The sequence below is a fragment of the Natrix helvetica genome (genome assembly GCF_964273705.1).
Source record: "Natrix helvetica genome assembly, chromosome: 5".
NCBI lineage: Eukaryota > Metazoa > Chordata > Lepidosauria > Squamata > Natricidae > Natrix > Natrix helvetica.
Genome location: NC_138551.1, coordinates 52,106,514 through 52,124,766, shown reverse-complemented (window position 1 = coordinate 52,124,766; position 18,253 = coordinate 52,106,514). Strand labels below are relative to the sequence as shown.

Below are 18,253 nucleotides of genomic sequence, written 5' to 3'. Positions count from 1 at the left end.
CAGTGATGTCTAACTTTTTCAGCCCAGCATTCAAACATTTAGAAAACTACTAACTTGACTTTGCTGGTGTGTCATCCCAACTCAAATAAAAGAATAACAATTCCCTATATCCCCCCCCCCAATCTAGGAGTGCCCCTGTGGCTTACGTCCCAGTCTGCTGTAGGTCGCACATGGCCTTTGTTCTTGAAGTGGCTTTGGATAATGCTTTTTCACAGTCTCTGCAGAAATCATGTGAAAGTATGCCCTGGTCTTGCACGATTTTCCAAGGTTTAGGAGGCCATGCAAGACCATAGCCCCTCTCACATGATTTTCAGAGGGTCTGGAGGCTGTGTGAGAGCACACCCCATTTTCATGCAGGCTCCACAGCCTTCAAATATCACAAGAGAATGGTGTGCTTTCAATAATAGGTGTTGGTACATCACTTTTGTCTCATGTGTCTTAAGTTCACTATCACTAGTATATATTATTTAGATATTACCCATCTGACATGACCACAAAATGGCCTTCTGCCTTGCTCCTTTGTGAAAGATTCTGGAGTGAAGTTTAGTTCATTCACTATAGCAGGGATGTCAAACTTGATTTCATTGAGGGCAGCATCAGGTTTGTGTTTGACTTTAGAAGGCCAGAGTGGGCGTGGCTAGGGTGGGTCTGGCCAGCTCGATGTCACTCGGGTCGGGGACGTCTGTGGTGGCCCGATTGCTCTGCCAGCAAAAACGGGTTCTCAAGCTCTATTTTCAGCTGCGACGTCTCCTGCAACCCTCTGCCAACAAAAAGGAAGCTCGGGAGGGCTGCATGCAGCTCTCCTGAGCTGTGTTTTGGCTGGCAGAGGCCCCATGGACCAGTTCTTCGCTGTCTCCAGGGCAGCCCTGTGGGCCAGATCTAAGCACCCAGCAGGCCAGATCTGGCTCCCGGCCCTTAAGTTTGACACCCCTGCACTATAGTAACCCTCTCTTCATTTATATTAAGGTAGTGCAGGTAAGAATGTGGTACATGAAATTCCAACTGCAAGTACATTCATTTCAAATGATTCAGGAAGATCGGTGTCTTGGGCAGTGAACAAGGCAGTCACATTATGTACTGTCCAGACCAAACTTGAAATCTGCCAACAGTATAATGACAAAGCAACTAGCTGGTACTAATGACGACAAGATAGAGACGCAGAGCTTTTAAATGGTAGTAACATGTTACAGTGCTCAACTTTTTCCAATCTAGTACTCCCCTAAAATTCAAGGGTGATCACATACTTCATGTATAACAAAGCACAGCATGAGTCACAGCCTATCATAATATTTTAGTTAGAAAATGAGGAAGTATATACTTTTGTTTACAATTTACTTTATTAATTTTTTTGGATATAAATTCAAAAGTTTTCATATAAAAAGTTAAAAATGTAACAAAATATTTATTTTAAAAGATGTTTTCTAGATATGGATGATTTTTCTGTTCAGATGCTTAGGGTTTTTCTGCTCAGATACTTAGGATGTTCCCTCATGGAACCAGCATAAATAGCAACATATTTGAAACATACGTATTTAAATATTTTAAGCCACAAGGATCAAAAGCAAAATAGAAATGCTCTTTTAAAGGTTCTATTTTGTCCAGAACAACAAAATTTTTAGACAGAATAGGCAGGAGAGAAAAGGTAAGAAGGGGAAAAGTTATTTATTTATCACATTGTACCTCAAATACTGTACTTTCAGATGCCCAGAGAAAATAATGAAATGTTAGAGAATGGAGATGTGATTTTGAAAACGTAGCTATAAATCCAAATGTTTTGGTTAACCTTAATTGCTAATCAAAATTGATGGCTGAAGCTGATTGTGCCTTTCTCTAAAAATCTAATTTATTCTAAATTTTCTAAATCCTTAAATCACTATTATTTGGTTATTTGAAATGATAATGATTTTAAAAAGATATACATATGCATAATCCAGTCTGTTTTTTAAATTTTATTATGCTAAATCAACCATATACCACAATATTAAAGTCTTAACAACCTCAAAGTTCTATGTCAAATAATAAAGGAAAATAAACAAGATCTGGAATTATTTTATAAAATAACCAACTCTAAAATGATCATATGGATTGAAAATCGTTTGTCAAAAATGGTGAGTACAAATGTTGACAAACATAAATTTATTGTTGCAAGTCACTTTCCAGCATTACAACAATAATTCTTTTAATTCATCCTATGTCCCCAAATTTACAGTTCTTAACAATCTGAATGAATATAGTCAGGAAGAGCACATGTACAGTGATCAAGCAAGAAGAAGACATTGTCAAACCATCTAAGTTGATGTACCCACTTCTAAATTACATATCCAACAGTATGATGATTCTAAACAATTTTTATTGAACATACACTGAGGCATCCATAAACATAAACAATCTGCACTGTCATAATAACTTAATTTTAAATTCATAGAAAACTAATTTCATGTAAACATAATCATTCATTGGTTTATCAAGATAACACATTCAAACTATATATTCCAGTTGTGATTTATCATACTGTATTTCAAATATTTTATTTATTAAATTTATCACACAAATCATTAACATCAATTTCTTTTACTTCCTAAAAAGATGGGCTATTGGCTTAAAAGCCACAATTTAATTCCTCTAAAACCCTGCTGTGTGGCTAGCTAAAAAGTGCGTTTTGGACTCTTAATTATCTATTCAGTTTATCTGATTTAATCCACTTGCCATTTTTAATCACCGGGAATGTGGAAACCTCTAGTAACAAATATAATGAGTATTAATGAGATTACTCAGAAAATTGTGGAAGCAATTTCCATTTCCCCACTTCCAAAACTAGGAGAAAACCTAAGGGCTGCCTGGCAGATGCATAAATTTTCTTATAGTATTCCCACCCACCCCAAATAAGCAAATAGAAATATTCTCTTGTATCAGCTGGCCTTTTCATCACTAAAATTAAGAATTATGAAGGGGAACGACACTTGGCATCTACTTTCTAAAAGTATGTGGAACATTTTTAGGTGGCAAGAAACCAATGAGATGCACCAATTCCCCCAAACCCTCCAGCTGCTTGTTTTTCCCATAGAAAACAATAGTGGTCGGCATTTTTGGACAACCAGGATACTTGTTGAAGTTTCTCCCCAAACTTTTGCAGATAAATATTCAAGCCGTAACTTTACAGAAATGTAAACCAAAACCAAAGTTCTTCTACAGTCAATTTTACTGGACAATTTCTTTTAATGACAATCTCAGATTCATGTCTGATTATGATATGTGCTTTTTTCAATTTTTGATTACAGTTTGAGCTTTTATAACTTGTCCACATTCTGATTTGTAAAGAGATGTGTGGAACTCTTAATATAAAATGTCAGAAATTTATCTCTACAGTGCTCAAAAAGAAAAGAAGCTGCTCCCAACCTACTAATTACAGATTTCATACATTATGTTTTATAGATGTTGATTGATATGTGAGATATTTTCTGCAGTAATCCTTGAACAGCTTGAACTTGTACCATATTATGTTGTTTAAAAGGCTATAATTAGTTTTAAGAGTGAAGTTAAATAATAAGGGAAAAAACTCTTTCACATTCAATTGTACTTTCCTTTTTAAAAGCAGGATTGGATTTCTGTTGAACCTTAGTTCAGAAATGGGTAATCCATGCATCCCACAGGCTCTTTTCTGTAACCCTCCAGGCTTCCCAGAAAAGTACTCAAATTCTACAGAAAATGGGCCATTTTTAGCTGGAAATATTTTTACTCAAAGTTTAATCACTAGGCTCAGCTGGTTTAAGATACCAAAGACATAAACAAAATCCCGTTAGTTAAATCACTGCATTATTCCCTTGCCTCTAGCTGCCTCTGGGATGTTGGCAGTGGGATGGGATCTTTTAAAAACTGATAAAAATTACCTGCCTCTGCTTTGTGCATAAACTCCTTTGATTAGATTAGAAATATTGGTAAGAGCTTTACTGTTACATATTAAATATTAGCTAATGAAACATTACTAAAATATAACCTTTCCTATGGGCCTACTCAGTTTCCCCATTTTAGAAAAGGAGAACATATCACATATTTCAGTAAAACATTAATTTAGCAAGTTTACATATTTTAACTATCTAATTGCTGATTTCAATTCTGCTATAAAGCACAAGAACTGACTGAAATTGTAAAAGAAAGAAAAAGAAAAAAGCCTAGTATCACTTGCATTCAACTAATTAAATTAGTAGGTGTTACATTTTTAAATAATTTTTAAAATAAATCTGAAGATATCTTGAAAAGAAACTGAAAATGTATTAAATCTGGTCGTGTTTTTGTTAATCCTTTTGTCTACAGCTCTATTTGCTTTGATGAAATTTAGTTTTTCCCAAAATACCACATAAGCATTTGAGGAAATCTAGTTTTCCTTCTAAAGAAAGTATTACATGTTTTATGTTACTCTGAAACATAATATTCATTCTATCTTTTAAATACTAGAGTAAATGAGTAGAAAGAGAAAAGGCATATATTGTTATCATACAGGAACAAAAACTAGATTTAATAATTGCAATGGAAATTTGATGCGAACATTTCAACTTATCCAACCTAAAACTTTGAAACAAACTGGACAGGCATTCATTCAGCAATCATTTGAAGTTACAAGAGTGCTGAAGGAGGGAGAGACTTACAAAGAGTCCTCAAAATTCAATAAGATTTTCCAAAAGGTGTTTTTGGGTAATGAAAGAAAATGTTTGGGCTGTTTCTAAGATGGGTAGTGGTGAAAATGAGTCCTGAAATTTGTAACTCGTATTTTATGAGTTGATTAAATTAACCTCTGGCAGCCTTATTTCAGAGTTCAAAACTAATGCTTGGCTTCTAAAACAATTGTTGTGTTCATATATTTAATTGTTATTTATTAAATATACTTGCTGCCTATCTCGCCGTGGGGCTACTCTAGATGGCTAACAACACTAAAAATGGAACGAAAAGTGTGTGAAGAGAACAGAAGTAAGGTAATAGAGCAATAAATTAAACAATGAAAAAGAACTGAATGAGAAATACAACTATCTGATTAGGAAAAAAAGAAAGATGAACGGGTAGAGAACAGGGGGTGGGGGATATGTACACATCTGTTGGGACATGCAAAAAAATTAGATGGTTTTCAGATAAAAAGCTATGGATTTATTGAACAAAAAGCAGGTGCAAATATTAGCCCTTATAGTAAGGCTAATTGCAAAGGCAGCAAAAATAGGCAAGTAAACTTGTTTCAGATATTGAATCTCTTTTACCAGTAATAGACTGAACAGAACACATAAATACAATCAGAAGCTATCCACATTTCCTTTTAGGAGGCGAATCTGAGATGAAAGTATTCAGAGGTCACAGAGTTTATCTCCCATAGACACAAATTCAATATCAAGTGGTTTATAAGAATTCTACCAAAAGGTATATTTTCTAGAGACCTAATTTGCTGATACAAGGCATAATATATAATACAAAATGGTCTGTTATTACTATATTAAAATTTCCATAATCTTATCTTTATTTAAAATAGTATAAATAATTTAAAAACAATTGAACTCCATGCTTCAGTCAATCCTGGCAAAACAATAAATAATTCTTACTTTAATTATTTGTGTTTTAAAAACTAGGCAACTATAAATTAAATCTATTTCATTTTTATCAAATAATTTGCTGATGCTAAATATTTTAGATAGCAAAACATTTAAAACACATCACACCAAACATCACTTGATATATATATTTTTTCAAAATAAATACATGTTAGATGAGCAATATTTTAATTAAAGGACAGGTTGATTCCTAAGTTGTCATTTATTAAATTTACACTACTAAATTCTGGATCTAAAAGAGCAAGCTGCATTGTTGGATGCCAGATAGGAACCAATTAATTTGGTATTTTAAAAAAGAGAAACTTCACAAATAATTTAAAAGTACACATTAATTCTGACAGTAATTTTTGATTTATTTACAGCAAAACTGGTATAGAAAAAAAAAATCTTATATGTAACTCAAATTTAGAAGAGAACTAGAAATATTTGAAAGGGAGAACACATTTTTATACTCTGATCCCTTTAAAAATTTGTTCAATCTTCAGGATTTTTCAGCGTTATGATATAAATATTTTTTCCGTCTCAAACAGACCAGTGGAAATATGAACAAAGTGAATTTTGAGAATCAGTAGCTCACTTGACAAGGAAGCCCGGTAGCTTTAAAAACCGGCAAAACGTCTTATTCTCCACCCTAACCAGTAAAAACAAGAATCCAAAAACAAGTTACCTGTCGCAGGCCCAAAAGGAAAGGCATTTTGCAAACTCATAATCCAAGCTAAGAGTGGAAACAAAGAAATTTCAAAAAACGCATACTCATTTCTTCATCTGATATGGAAAGACTACATCCACAATCTTTTTTAAAGTAGGGTTTCCTTAGCTGGGAATGTTAAATAAACAGAGTCCCAGGACACGGCATGTTCTCACTCGCTCTCTTTCCCCTCCCAGAGACCAATTTCAGAAACAACAGAACTGTGGGCTGTTTGCCAAAGGGGAAGTGATATCACTAGCAGCCCAGCCCAGGAAAAAAAAACCTCTTTAGACAGCTGTTGATTAACAATTCAAGGCGGCCTACTGCCTAGAAAAAATACACAGCACTTAGGAAATGAGGAACATTTAAAACCAAGTGCTTGGATTAAGTATTAATGACTATTCAAAATTACTTTTATATCTCATTATTTTTAAAGGAAAATAGTATTTGAACAACCCAGGGCTTGTTTTCAGGACCAATAAATAATGAAAAAGGGCATTGGTACTTACCTGATACGCCTCTTCTCATATTGGGGGAGAAGTATCCAAGATGGGTTGACCTTGTCCTCTCGTTGATTGGGCTGAGTCAGATAAGCTCTTTGGGCCATGCCCTGGTCACCAGGCACTACCCAGTTATCGGTGAAGAACTCTATCCGATTCATTGTGCCATCCACTCCAGACTTTTGTTTTAGTTTCAAACCTTTATTTATTTATTCCTTTAACAGAGCAGTTCAATAACCAAACATATATCTTTCTTGCTACATAACAGAACAGTTCGACAACCAGGCGTATCCCGTTTTGCTTACATAACCATATCAGGTAGAGGCTGGATACTCCTCCCCCACTATGAGAAGAGGTGTACAGGTAAGTACCAACGTCCTTTCTCCATAGTGAGGGGAGGAATATCCAGGATGGGATGTACCAAAGCCTACACGTCCCTTGGGAGGGTTACACATGTTAAGAGCACGTATAAACTTATGCCTGGTGAGGCATCACCTCTGCCCAGCCTGCAACACCCTACACCCGAATGAAGCCTCTGCAGAGGCAAAGGAGTCCAGTTTGTAGTTCCTCATGAATGGTGAGGGGGAAGACCACATAGCTGCCCTACAGATCTCAGACAATGAGGCCTGAGTGGCCCAGGCCGTTGAGATGGCCGTGCTTCGTGTGGAATGTGCTGTAATAGAGCTCGGTGTTTGCAGACCCCGTGCTTGGTAGGCGGTAGCAATACAGGTTCATAACCACCTGCCTATGGTGGTGGATGTCACCTTGTTCCCCAGGGACCCCGGCTGGAAGGAGACAAACAGAGCCCCGGATCTCCTGTTCAGCCAGGTTCTTCTAAGGTAAATCCTCAGATCCCTCCTTACGTCTAGTGTGTACCACTTCCTCTCTAACGAGTGAGAAGGGTCCAGGCAGAAATTGGGGAATATCAATTTCTGCGAGCGATGAATGCAAGAGCACACCTTGGGGATGAAGGAGGGGTCCAACCTTAGCACCACCCTGTCCTAGTGGAACATGCAGAGATCTTCCCTGGCAGACAGTGCCTGTAGTTAGGATATTCTCCTGGCGGAGGTTATGGCCACCAGAAAGGCCACCTTAAGGGTCAAAAACTTAAGCAAAACAGTTCATAAGGGTTCAAACGGAGAGCCTGTCAGAGCATCCAATACCTTGTGCAAGTCCCATGATGGGCATCTGTGTACCGTCGGTAGCTTTAGGTTAGATGCCCCTTTGAGGAATCGCCTGACCACAGGATGTTAAGTCAACACCTGAGCCCTTCCCCACAGGAGTACCGATGAAATGGCCGAGACATGTCTCCTAATTGTATTGGGGGCTAAACCTCTGTCCAGATCCACCTGGAGAAAGTCCAGAACCTGTAGGACAGTGGTCCGAACTGGATCGTGACTCCTGGAGGTGCACCATGTTGAGAACGCCCGCAATGTAGCATCATAAATGCACTCCATGGGGGTCTGCGGGCTGCCTAGATGGTCTGTATAACCCTAGGGGAGAAGTGGTCTTCCCTCAGGGTGCTCTGCTCAAGCGCGAAGTGGTCAACTGGCGCCACTGAGGGTCCGGGTGCTCCAGCAACCCCTGGCTGAGGGAGATCCTCTCCTGGGGGATCTTCCAGGGCCTGTCCACCGAGAGAGATTGGAGATAGGCAAACCACAGCCTCCGGGCCCAGTGTGGGGCAATTAGCATCACCTCTGCCCCCTTCCGAAGGACTTTTCGTATGACCTTGGGAATCCGGGGCAAAGGTGGATAGGCCTAGAGCAGTGTTTCTCAAACTTGGCGACTTTAAGTCCTGTGGACTTCAACTCCCAGAATCCCCCAGCCAGCATAGCTGGCTGGGGAATTCTGGGAGTTGAAGTCCACAGGACTTAAAGTCGCCAAGTTTGAGAAACACTGGCCTAGAGGAGTCCCCGGGCCCATGGGCATCGAAGGGTGTCCACCCCCTCCGCCCCCCGTGTCTGGTACCTGGAGTAGAACCTCGGGAGCTGGGCGTTGAGAGGAGTGGCAAATAAGTTGACCTTCGGGCATCCAAAGTGCTTTGCCACCTCCTCGAAGATTGCTGGCTGCAGTCTCCACTCCGAGTTGTCCACCTCGGCCCAGCTTAGCCAGTCGGCTCTGATGTTGTCCACCCCCGCTATATGTTCCACAATCAACGAAAGAAGGTTCCTTTCGCCCCCCTGCCCCAGTCTTTTAGCCTCCCGCCTGAGCTGTGAAAATGTAACAGAGGCCAGGCAGACCATCCTGAGCTCCAACCAGTTTATGTTGTGAGTCAGTTCCGCCTGGCTCTATTGTCCTTGCACCATCTGAGCCCGCAGATGGGCACCCCACCCGAACAGACTGGCATCCGTTGTTACCGTCACCCAGTCTGGCGTTCTGAAGACTTCACCCTTGGTTATCGCTGGGGACATCCACCAGAGCAGTGAGCGGGGGACTTCTGCTGGAAGAAGGGCTTTGGTCTGGGAGCAGCTCATACGCTTTCGCTGGAAAGGCAAAAGGAACCATTGGAGGTCTCTGGTGTGGAAATGAGCCTGAGGGACAATGCCAATGGTGGACACTCCAACTGCCTCCTCAACTGCCCCGGCTTATTATCAGAGGTGTGCAAGGCAGACACCAGAGCCTCAGCGCTAGGTGGTAGAAACCCTGGGCTATATCCTTGTCATGTCATTAGAGGTGGGCACTGGGCCTGAAGTCGAAGATGCCCACTATCTATTAATCAGATCAGGAAGGATCTTTGATGTGGGCATTGCCTCTGCCTCCACGGCAAATATAAGTAAGTATAATCTTTATTGTCATTGTACTTAAATACAAAGAACTACCATTCCTGCTGCTATCACTGGCGGTTGCACAGTTGCCTCCGAGACGTTGCCAAATTTGGCTGAGGCCTTAGCTTTGAATAAGGTTTTTCAATAGAAAAAGCTGGAGGAGACCAGAAAGGATGGAAGTGGCAGGTGGCATACCGTCCTCCTCAGAGAAGGTTTCCTCCCTAATTAAGCCTTCCTTTGAATCCGAGGCCTGAGCACCCTGTGACTAGACAAGAAAGACAGGGGAATCCTCTGCCTTGGTGTCAACTACCTCTGGTATACCCTGCCGCAGAGCCTTGACCCAAATGTCTGAAATTGGGTGTACACAAAGGGAAATCCTAGGTCAGAAGGGGATGGTATCAACATCCCTGCGAAGTCGAGGCTAGGGCTGGTTGCCATTTGTGGGCTATGCAGGGGAACCCTTGGCCAGAGCCCCAAGACCTGAAGCGGCAAAGGAGGTTCTCAGGTGGAGCTATCGGCCTCTGCCCTGTTCCAACAGTCAATTTAGGCCAATTAGTCTCCGCTGCGCTCAGCGCTCTTCAAAAAAGACGGCGCAGGTGCTTGACAGTCCCTGTCATTACCCAATTCTGTGAGGAGCTGCGGAGCACTCCTGTGCTAGGGGAAACCATGATAGACAACTAGTGACATGGAGCATAAGCATTTGAAATAGGCCCCAATGACAAAGGCCCTGTCAAATGAGAGTTAGGCTGTTAAGACTTGAGTGGAACAGTATGCCACCCCGAGGGGCTGAGGCAAGGCTGCCACCACCCATGGTGGGGAATTAACTATCCAGTTCAATACTACTCACAATCCAACTTTCAGTCAATTAAAGATGTATATAGATATGAATTCCAAATATTTTTGAAGATTGGTATCTGGCTAGCACTCATGCCGGAGATTGGCATCTGGCTAGCACTAATGCCTGCCCATCCAGATGTGCAGGCTTGGGGGGAGGGCCCCGAGGGGGGAGGCAACCAGGGTGGCATCGTGCGAGGTTGTGATTGCCATTCCTGGGCAGGGCATCCTCCCTTGCAGCGAGGGGTCTTCCTCTGCAGCCTTGCGGGGTGAGATTCCTGGACTTTATATCCTCCTGTCCTAGTCCAGGGAGCCTCCCCCCCTGCTGTTAGCCTTCTTGCATATGCATTCTAGTGCCCTGTGCCTCTGCTTCTCATATTTAGAATTAGTCTTTGGGGGGTTATGGCCTGTTTTTGTCTGTGGAAGAGTGCTCACAAGCTCTGATATACTAGGAAGCAGATTCTGCAAAGTTAGAAAAACACATTCCCCCTTCTCAACCTATTCAGTCCGATCTGCTGTTGTTAAGGCCAAACGCATGTGGCTTAGAAGCAAGCAGCAGCCTAACAAAGAAAGAGAGTGGTTGTAAAAGCTTAGTGGAAAGGTCTCCATGGAAATGAAATTTGAATGAGAAAGGGGTCAGGTAGCCAAGAGCTGACCTCCCAAATCCTTTGATAGCTGTAAGGAATCCCCCTCTGCCCCTCCCCCAGATGAGGGAAGCCCTAAACATTGCCCCAGGGAAGCCTTTTATCAGAAACTGGAGCAGAGCTTTTTGCTGCCTTATTGCAAAATTGCTTTTGTTGTTCGAATCTATCTCTGGACTTGTAGGCTTTCGTTTGGTTTTGCCGTGGGGGTTCCGCCCCTCTCCCCTTAGAGAAAACATCTGGCAAGGGGCCAGATGCAGCTGTGGGGGCATCTTTAGCCTCCTTCGGACTGGTGACTTTCCGCCCCCTCAGAGGTGAGAGGAACTGGCTCCTTCCCATGTCCGCGCTGCTGCTAGCAGCCACCCGTTTGAAGCGCGGCTTGAAATCTCAAGAGGGCGATTAGCGCCAGAAAGGAGCTGAGGGAACAGTGCGCGCTTAACTTCAAACAAATGTACGCGGCTTGGGCTTCTTGGAGCCTGCTGCACGCCGTCTCGCCGGCTGAGATCCAAACGAACGCAAGCGGCTTGGGCTGCTCAGAACTGCCGCACGCCACTTGCTGCCGTTCTGTACTCTTGTGGGCCCTGGGGGGAATGTGCTTGGCTTTGCTTTTAGCCTTGCTGCCCCAGAAGAGGCTCCCAGAAGAGGCTCCCAGAGAGGTTTCAAACCTGTTTGGAGGTTCCTCTGTGCCTCTGGCAGGGCTGCTGGTCATAGCTGCAGGGACCAGATTCCGGCTTGTGTCCTTGGAGGAGCAGGGGGCCGCCATCTTGGAGCACATGGTCCCCTGCTATCCAAAAAGACGATTCACATTGAAATTCAAAGGGAACTTCAATCCGGGGCTTGAAACGCGGCTTGTGCTGCAAAGAGCTGCCGCACCTCTTCCTGCCGGTGGCATTAGCCTTCTGGAAGCGGCGGCTCGTAAATGAGCTCTGCTCTCGGCTCCCGCTGTAATCTGGTGAGGCTTGAGAAGGCTCAGCGTTGCAGAGTGGCTGGTGGTCCTTGCTGAGTGATCTAGGTCACTCAGGCAGTGACTTAGGCTGTGTGCCGCCCCTGGGGGCTAATGGCGACCGCCCCTAGCCCCACCAGGCTTTCTGTGAGTCTCCAGATACTCACTCAGGCAGGTGATGGTAGTATTTGCGCTTTTTAAAAAAGTCTCTAGTTTTTTCCTTAGGATTCTCAGGAGTTCCAGGATGGCACAACCGCCTGGTTGAGGGCTGAGTCGATAACTGGATAGTACCTGGTGACCAGGGCGTGGCCCAAAGAGGTTATCTGACTCAGCCCAATCAACGAGAGGACAAGGTCAACGCATCCTTGATACTCCTCCCCTCACTATGGAGAATATCTATTCTCTAAAACACTTGGAAACAGTTAGACCAAAACCAGAAATATTAAAAACAACAATGCTTTCTACCCTGACATCTAGAGTCAGAGGCAGAAAAGTAGAAAGTCAGTTTTGGGGCCTGTCAATCTTGATGTGGCCATGTTCAAATTAGCTGATAAATAAGTCTTAAATCATATCCAACCTGGAGTGGACAGTCTGAAGCTCTCAGTCCAATTTCAAACTAAAGTCTATATTTTGGCCAAAACAAATGCTAGAAAAAAATGCCCCTGAAGTTAAATGACTGAGTGAGAAGGAAAAAAGTGAAATACAGTTTTAGAAAAAGAAAAAAATATGCTAATAAGACTCTGTTAATTTTTTGCAGAATTTTAGGAATGTTGCTTGAGCACTAAACTTCTTGGCACATATGTATTATATTCTCTATATATTAGCCTGACTGGTGATGCCAACAGAAATTCACAAGAATGTCAACAAAACCCTCAAGGATATATATATACATCTCCATAAAATTTGTACTGGGAATTTTCTATCTAATAATCATTTTCATTTATTTAATTTTCAGTAAAAGACATCTTCCCACCAAAACCAACACAAAAATAATAAATATGGATGTTTTATTTTATTTTTTAAAACAAGCCTTTTAAACATGTCTTTTAAAATGTATCATAATGAAATTTTGAGTACTGTGTAATAATATCTCAAAAAATTACAGAAAAAGGAGAGGAGTGTGTGATGTGCATACTAGAACAACAGAATACTGAAAAAATCAGGTATCGCTTTTAAAATGACATGAAATATACTTCTTCCACTTCCAGGCAATCCTCCACACGCCATGTGGTAAAATGACCTATGGAAACATCAATGCGCTCACAGGTTTTTGCCCTAGGGAGCTTACTTGCTGTGTAAGAATAAACTGAGGAGGGGAAAGGAAAATGTATGAAATAAAAGATTAACCTAACCCTTCTCCCATGTTGCAACTCTCTCTTACTCTGCAACACTTGGCCAAAGAAATGGGTTTGCACTGACATAAATGAGTATTCCCCTTTTTAAAAATTTGAAAGCAGAGTAGAATAATGAAGAGATCCAGATGCTTGGAATGTAGTATAAGAGTGAGCATGACAATGCTACCTGTGAACTAGATTCAATGCTCAAGTCGTAAGTTCAGATACAGCAGGACTTGTTTTTCACAATACACTACTGAATAAATAAAAACAACCAATCACTATTTTCATCAGGAGTGATATAAATTATTAAAAAGAAAATACTAAATCTGTTTCCAGTTCTTCTCTATTTTATACCAATAAAAAAGTGTTTGCCTTAGGAATAGAATACATCAAATTCCAAAGCAGTATAGATATGAAAGAAAGTGATCTAAATTTAACTCTGCTGAGCCTTTAAAGCAGAGGTCTAGCAATATTTTTGTGCTTCTCTTAGACCAGCAGCTGTTCTTGCCTGTCATATACTGGTTTAGAAGCCTCACAACTCTGAAGTCTGGAAATGCATTTTAATCAGAGGGTGGGAAATTCCCTCTTATATTGTTTTTCAATTTTAGCTTGTTAGAAGTAGTTTAGTTTGTTTGAAACTGATAAAACAGTTGTTGGTTGAAAAAAGTTTAACGTATTGATCTAATGGACATACAAGGGGTCATCAACATTCCTTTGAGGAAGGCATGAAGATCCCCCATTAACTATTTAAAGAGCATGCCTCCCCTAACATGGTCTTATCTCCAGATTAAATTTGAGGCAGTTTAATTTTGTATTTAGCTACTGTGGTTTTAAAGTAATGTATTCTCTTTTTTATATAAATTTTACTAAAATATTTAAAAGAACATAAAAGTTAACATAAACTAATACAGAATAAAGGAAACCAAAAATAGAAAGACAAAAGTGCCAAAGATTTTAAAAAATAGAAAGCTCCGATTTCCTTTGCAGCAAATATAATTTGACTATCATTTTGTAACAAAATAGTTCATTTTTTTCTATTATACAATTTTTTAAATCATCAAAACTGCAAGTCATGTGCATTTTTTCTGTTTCATGCAAAACACCTAAAAGGGATTTCAAGTCAATCATAAATGAAGACATTGTCTTTTCTCTAATCAAGGTGATCAATTTTGCCACCTCTTTTAAATTACATCATCTTCACCAACCCCTCCACTATTGTGGGAAGTTTAGAACATTTCATCTTTTGTGCATATAGTAATCTTGCTACAGTTGCCATATATAAACCCAAGTCCCATGCTTCTGTTCACTAATTGCAAAAGTAAGGTCTCTGGTTTCAACTGTGCATTCTTTAAAAATCTTCTGAATTAATGTATTTATTTGCATCAAAACTTTTTTCGCTTTTTTGCATATCCATCAGACCAGTGGTGGGTTTCAAAACTTTTTAGAACCTATTCTGTAGGTATGGTCTGTTTTGTGGGAGTGGCTAGGTGGTCATGTGACTGGGTGGGAGTGGCTTGGCAGTCATGTGATCGGGTGGGAGAGGCCAACTTGTAAAATGTGGTGAAACTCACTTAACAACGTTCTTGCTTAGCAACCAAAATGTTGGCTCAGAAACTCTGGCATTTGAAGCACGCAAGTCTTAAAGCTGTCAAGTTACAAGACCCTTGCACCCCTAACTCTTTACAACCCCCCCCCCCCAAAATAGCTAAAACTTTTATTTTTTAAAGCATTTTGCGCCTGGGGAAAGTCGGAACGGCACACCAGCCACACACCTCCTCCACTGACTTTGAAGTCTCTCACGCTGCCAAAACCCCTCGCTGCTCTTCACCTGCAGTCGCCCCTTCAGCCTCCCATCCATGGAGGATACGCTGTGGTCCTCCTGGAGGGGCAGCAACGGGCACTTTCCCCCACCCCCCGAATGGCGATGGCAAGAACTGCTACCAGCAAAGCTCTCAGCATTGGCAAGAGCCCTGCCGCTGCACCGGATTCAGCAAAAGTGGCTCTAGCAGCAACAGGACATGCTTGGGGAAGGGAGAGCCGGAACTAACTGCATGGGATTGTGCAGCCGCTGCTGTGAAAATATCTGTTTTGCCAGCTGGGAGGCTGGCAAAGAATCCTCCATTTTCTCACCGCCGCCGAACGGTCTGTGCCCTGCCCTCCCCCTGCAGGAGGGAAGGAAAGAAGCCGGTGTTGGGAAGAACCTTCCCTCCCCCTCCAGAGAGCCCATGCCGGGAGACAGGAGGGAGGCGGGCTGTTTTGAATGCAGGTGAGCAGGCGGTTTGGGGCCGGCGCCTCCTTCGCTTGTTCAGGCAGGCAGAGAAAGAAAGGAGGCCCGCATTAAGCACCCCTGCCACTAAGGATATCGGCGGGATATTCTTTTTTCCCCCAGTACCGGGGTGTAGCCTCGACCCCTGCCTTCCTGCCATCTCCAGTCCAGCCCTGCGCAATCTCCCTGCCACCCCACCAACCTGGGGACACTCCCAGCTGCAGTTGGCATTCTCCTAGTGATCCTTCCTGGCTGTGCCCCCAGAGCAGTCACATGGTGGTGGTGCGTGGGCTGCTGACCGACTCAGGGCCCACCTGGACGCCTGGAGAGGAAGGATTGGCAGGAGAAAGCCAACGGGGCACAAAGAAGCAGCCGCCCAGCAGCTGCGTCCCATTGCAGGCACCCAGGGTGGCCTCGAATTCCCGCCTCCCTGCCGCCTCCAGCCCCGCACAACCTCCCCACCAACCCACTGACTTCTGCTGGATGGCCTCTCCTTCATATCCTGTTGCCGGCTGCAGCCGGATCCAGGCAGGTGCTACGCCTCCAAAGCAGTCACATGGCAGTGGCATGTGGGCTGCTGACCGTCCCAGGGCCCGCCCAGTTGCTTCTAGAGGGAGCAGGCAGACGGGCAGCATTCCCTCCCACCTCCCCGGCCACCTACAGCCTCGGCTGGACGGGCAAAGGAAGTGGGTGAGCAGGGCAAGCATGGTGTGGATGGGCAGGGTGAGCTAGTGAGTGGCGACCAGGTCGGCGGGGGGAACGAGCGGGAGGGGGGCAGGCCAGGAGAATGAGGGTTTCAGTACGGGGCCGCTGGAAGATCAGGTACGGGAAGGCACTCTAAATTTCACCAACCAGTACGCCCGTACTGATGTGTACCTGCTGAAACGCACCCCTGCATCAGGCCTGATAAAATGTCTTTTCACGTTCACATTTCCAGTGACGATTTGAAATACTTTTAGATATTTTCCTCAAAAAAGAGGCTGAAAATCTGGGTGAGTCTTATACATCGAATACAGCATTTTTTGCCTCCCGAAGCACCGTCCTTCACTAAAATGGCCATGAATACGCTCATGGAAGATTTCAGAGAGCTCCTGGGGGCTGGGGAGGGCAGAAATGAGCAAAAAAAGGGCCATTTTTTGCCCCTCCAGCCCCCAGCAGCACTCTATAAGCTTCCATAAGGCTATGCATGCAATTTTTTTTGACAAAAAGCAGGCCATTCAAGGCTATCCATGCCTTTTTGGGGAAAAAAACAGGCCCGTTTTCATGAAAAACAGGCTGTTTTGGGGAGGTTTGCAGAGTGCAAAAACTTTTTTTCCTTTTGGAAAGCTCTAGTGATTGATGAGAATTACATTGATCAAGTGCTGTGCCAGCAGAAACACCTACCTATCTACTGTATTTCTCTTTATCTCTATTTCTCTCTCTCTATCCCTCTACCTACCTACCTACCTACACACTCTCTCTCCCTACCTACCTACTGTATTTCTCTCTATTTCTCTCTCTATCCCTCTACCTACCAACCTACTTACTCTCCCTATCTACTGTATTTCTCTCTCTCTTTCTATTTCTCTCTATCCCTCTACCTACCTACACACTTTCTCTCTATTTCTCTCTCTCTATCCCTTTATCTACCTACCTACCTAACTACTCTTTGTCTCCCTACCTACCTACTGTATTTCTCTCCCTGTCTATCCCTCTACCTACTACCTACTTTTTTTAAAAAAAATGTCTCTTCAAAACCTTGGTGCGTCTTATACTCTGTCTTATACTCCGAAAAATACGGTAAGTGCTATTGCTATTGCTATATATTTTAGCCAAATTTTTAGCCCATTTTATCATAATTCTTGCACTTTTTTCTATCTCATATTTCAACATATAACTTTACTTCAAACTCAGTCATGTGTTGTTCAAAAGCATAAAATCTTCTATGCATTTTAAACTTTTTGATCATTGTACATAAGAAATAACATTAACAAGTATGCCTTCCTATTACTAAATGTTCTCTTTTTTTTTTTACAATCCCCTTGAGAAAAGTCGAAAACATCATAGTAAGTTAACCATTAATGCTTATTATTTCTGACAATTGATCTCTATTCATCAAATAAAATAAATAAAAGTTTTGAACTTGAGAATATGGAGAAAGGCATACATTTGATTTCTGAAAATATGGGACAGTTGTGATGGGAAATTGTGGGGGCATATTTTGATTAAAGCAAAATATAAAACATAAAACAATCTTTATGTTCTAACATAGAAAATTAATAAAATCATTTAAGAAGGAAATACATTATTTATTGCACTAGCCATTAAAATATATTATTTGAGAGTTTACCTTTGCTCCTTATGACTTTTAAAAAAAACATTATTCTGATTCAACTTTTTCTTGGTGTTTTTTGGGGGGAGGGTATACTACTCAAGAGTCCTTTTAGACTTATGTAAATGAATGAATAAATATTTTCTACCATTTGCAGAAAATATTGGAGTTCAGTTGCTGACATCTTTTTTCAACCAAGTTCTATACATTTGACAGTCATTAGTCACAATTGCCGGTAATATACCACTGTTATTTTAAGATACAGTTACGTGATTCATTGCACAGACTTTAAAGATCATGAGACAACAGGAATGTGGCTATTTCCCAATACAGAAAATTACTATGAATTACTTAAAACATTTCTGCAATATGCTTTTGTA

General features: G+C 41.9%; 1 protein-coding gene across 2 annotated transcripts in view; it reads right to left on the bottom strand.

The window, feature by feature from the left end:
• Positions 1 to 18,253, bottom strand: part of WBP1L (WW domain binding protein 1 like) — a 59,395-nt gene that overhangs the window by 19,523 nt on the left and 21,619 nt on the right. The window contains exon 1 of one of the 2 annotated variants that reach the window (XM_081953725.1): positions 6,256 to 6,472. The exons of the other annotated variant lie outside the window; for it this stretch is intronic. Within the exon in view, the coding sequence (XP_081809851.1) occupies positions 6,256 to 6,282 (27 nt within the window). The 5' untranslated portion in view covers positions 6,283 to 6,472. Of the gene's footprint in view, positions 1 to 6,255; positions 6,473 to 18,253 lie in introns of those variants that run through there. 2 annotated transcript variants of the gene reach the window in all.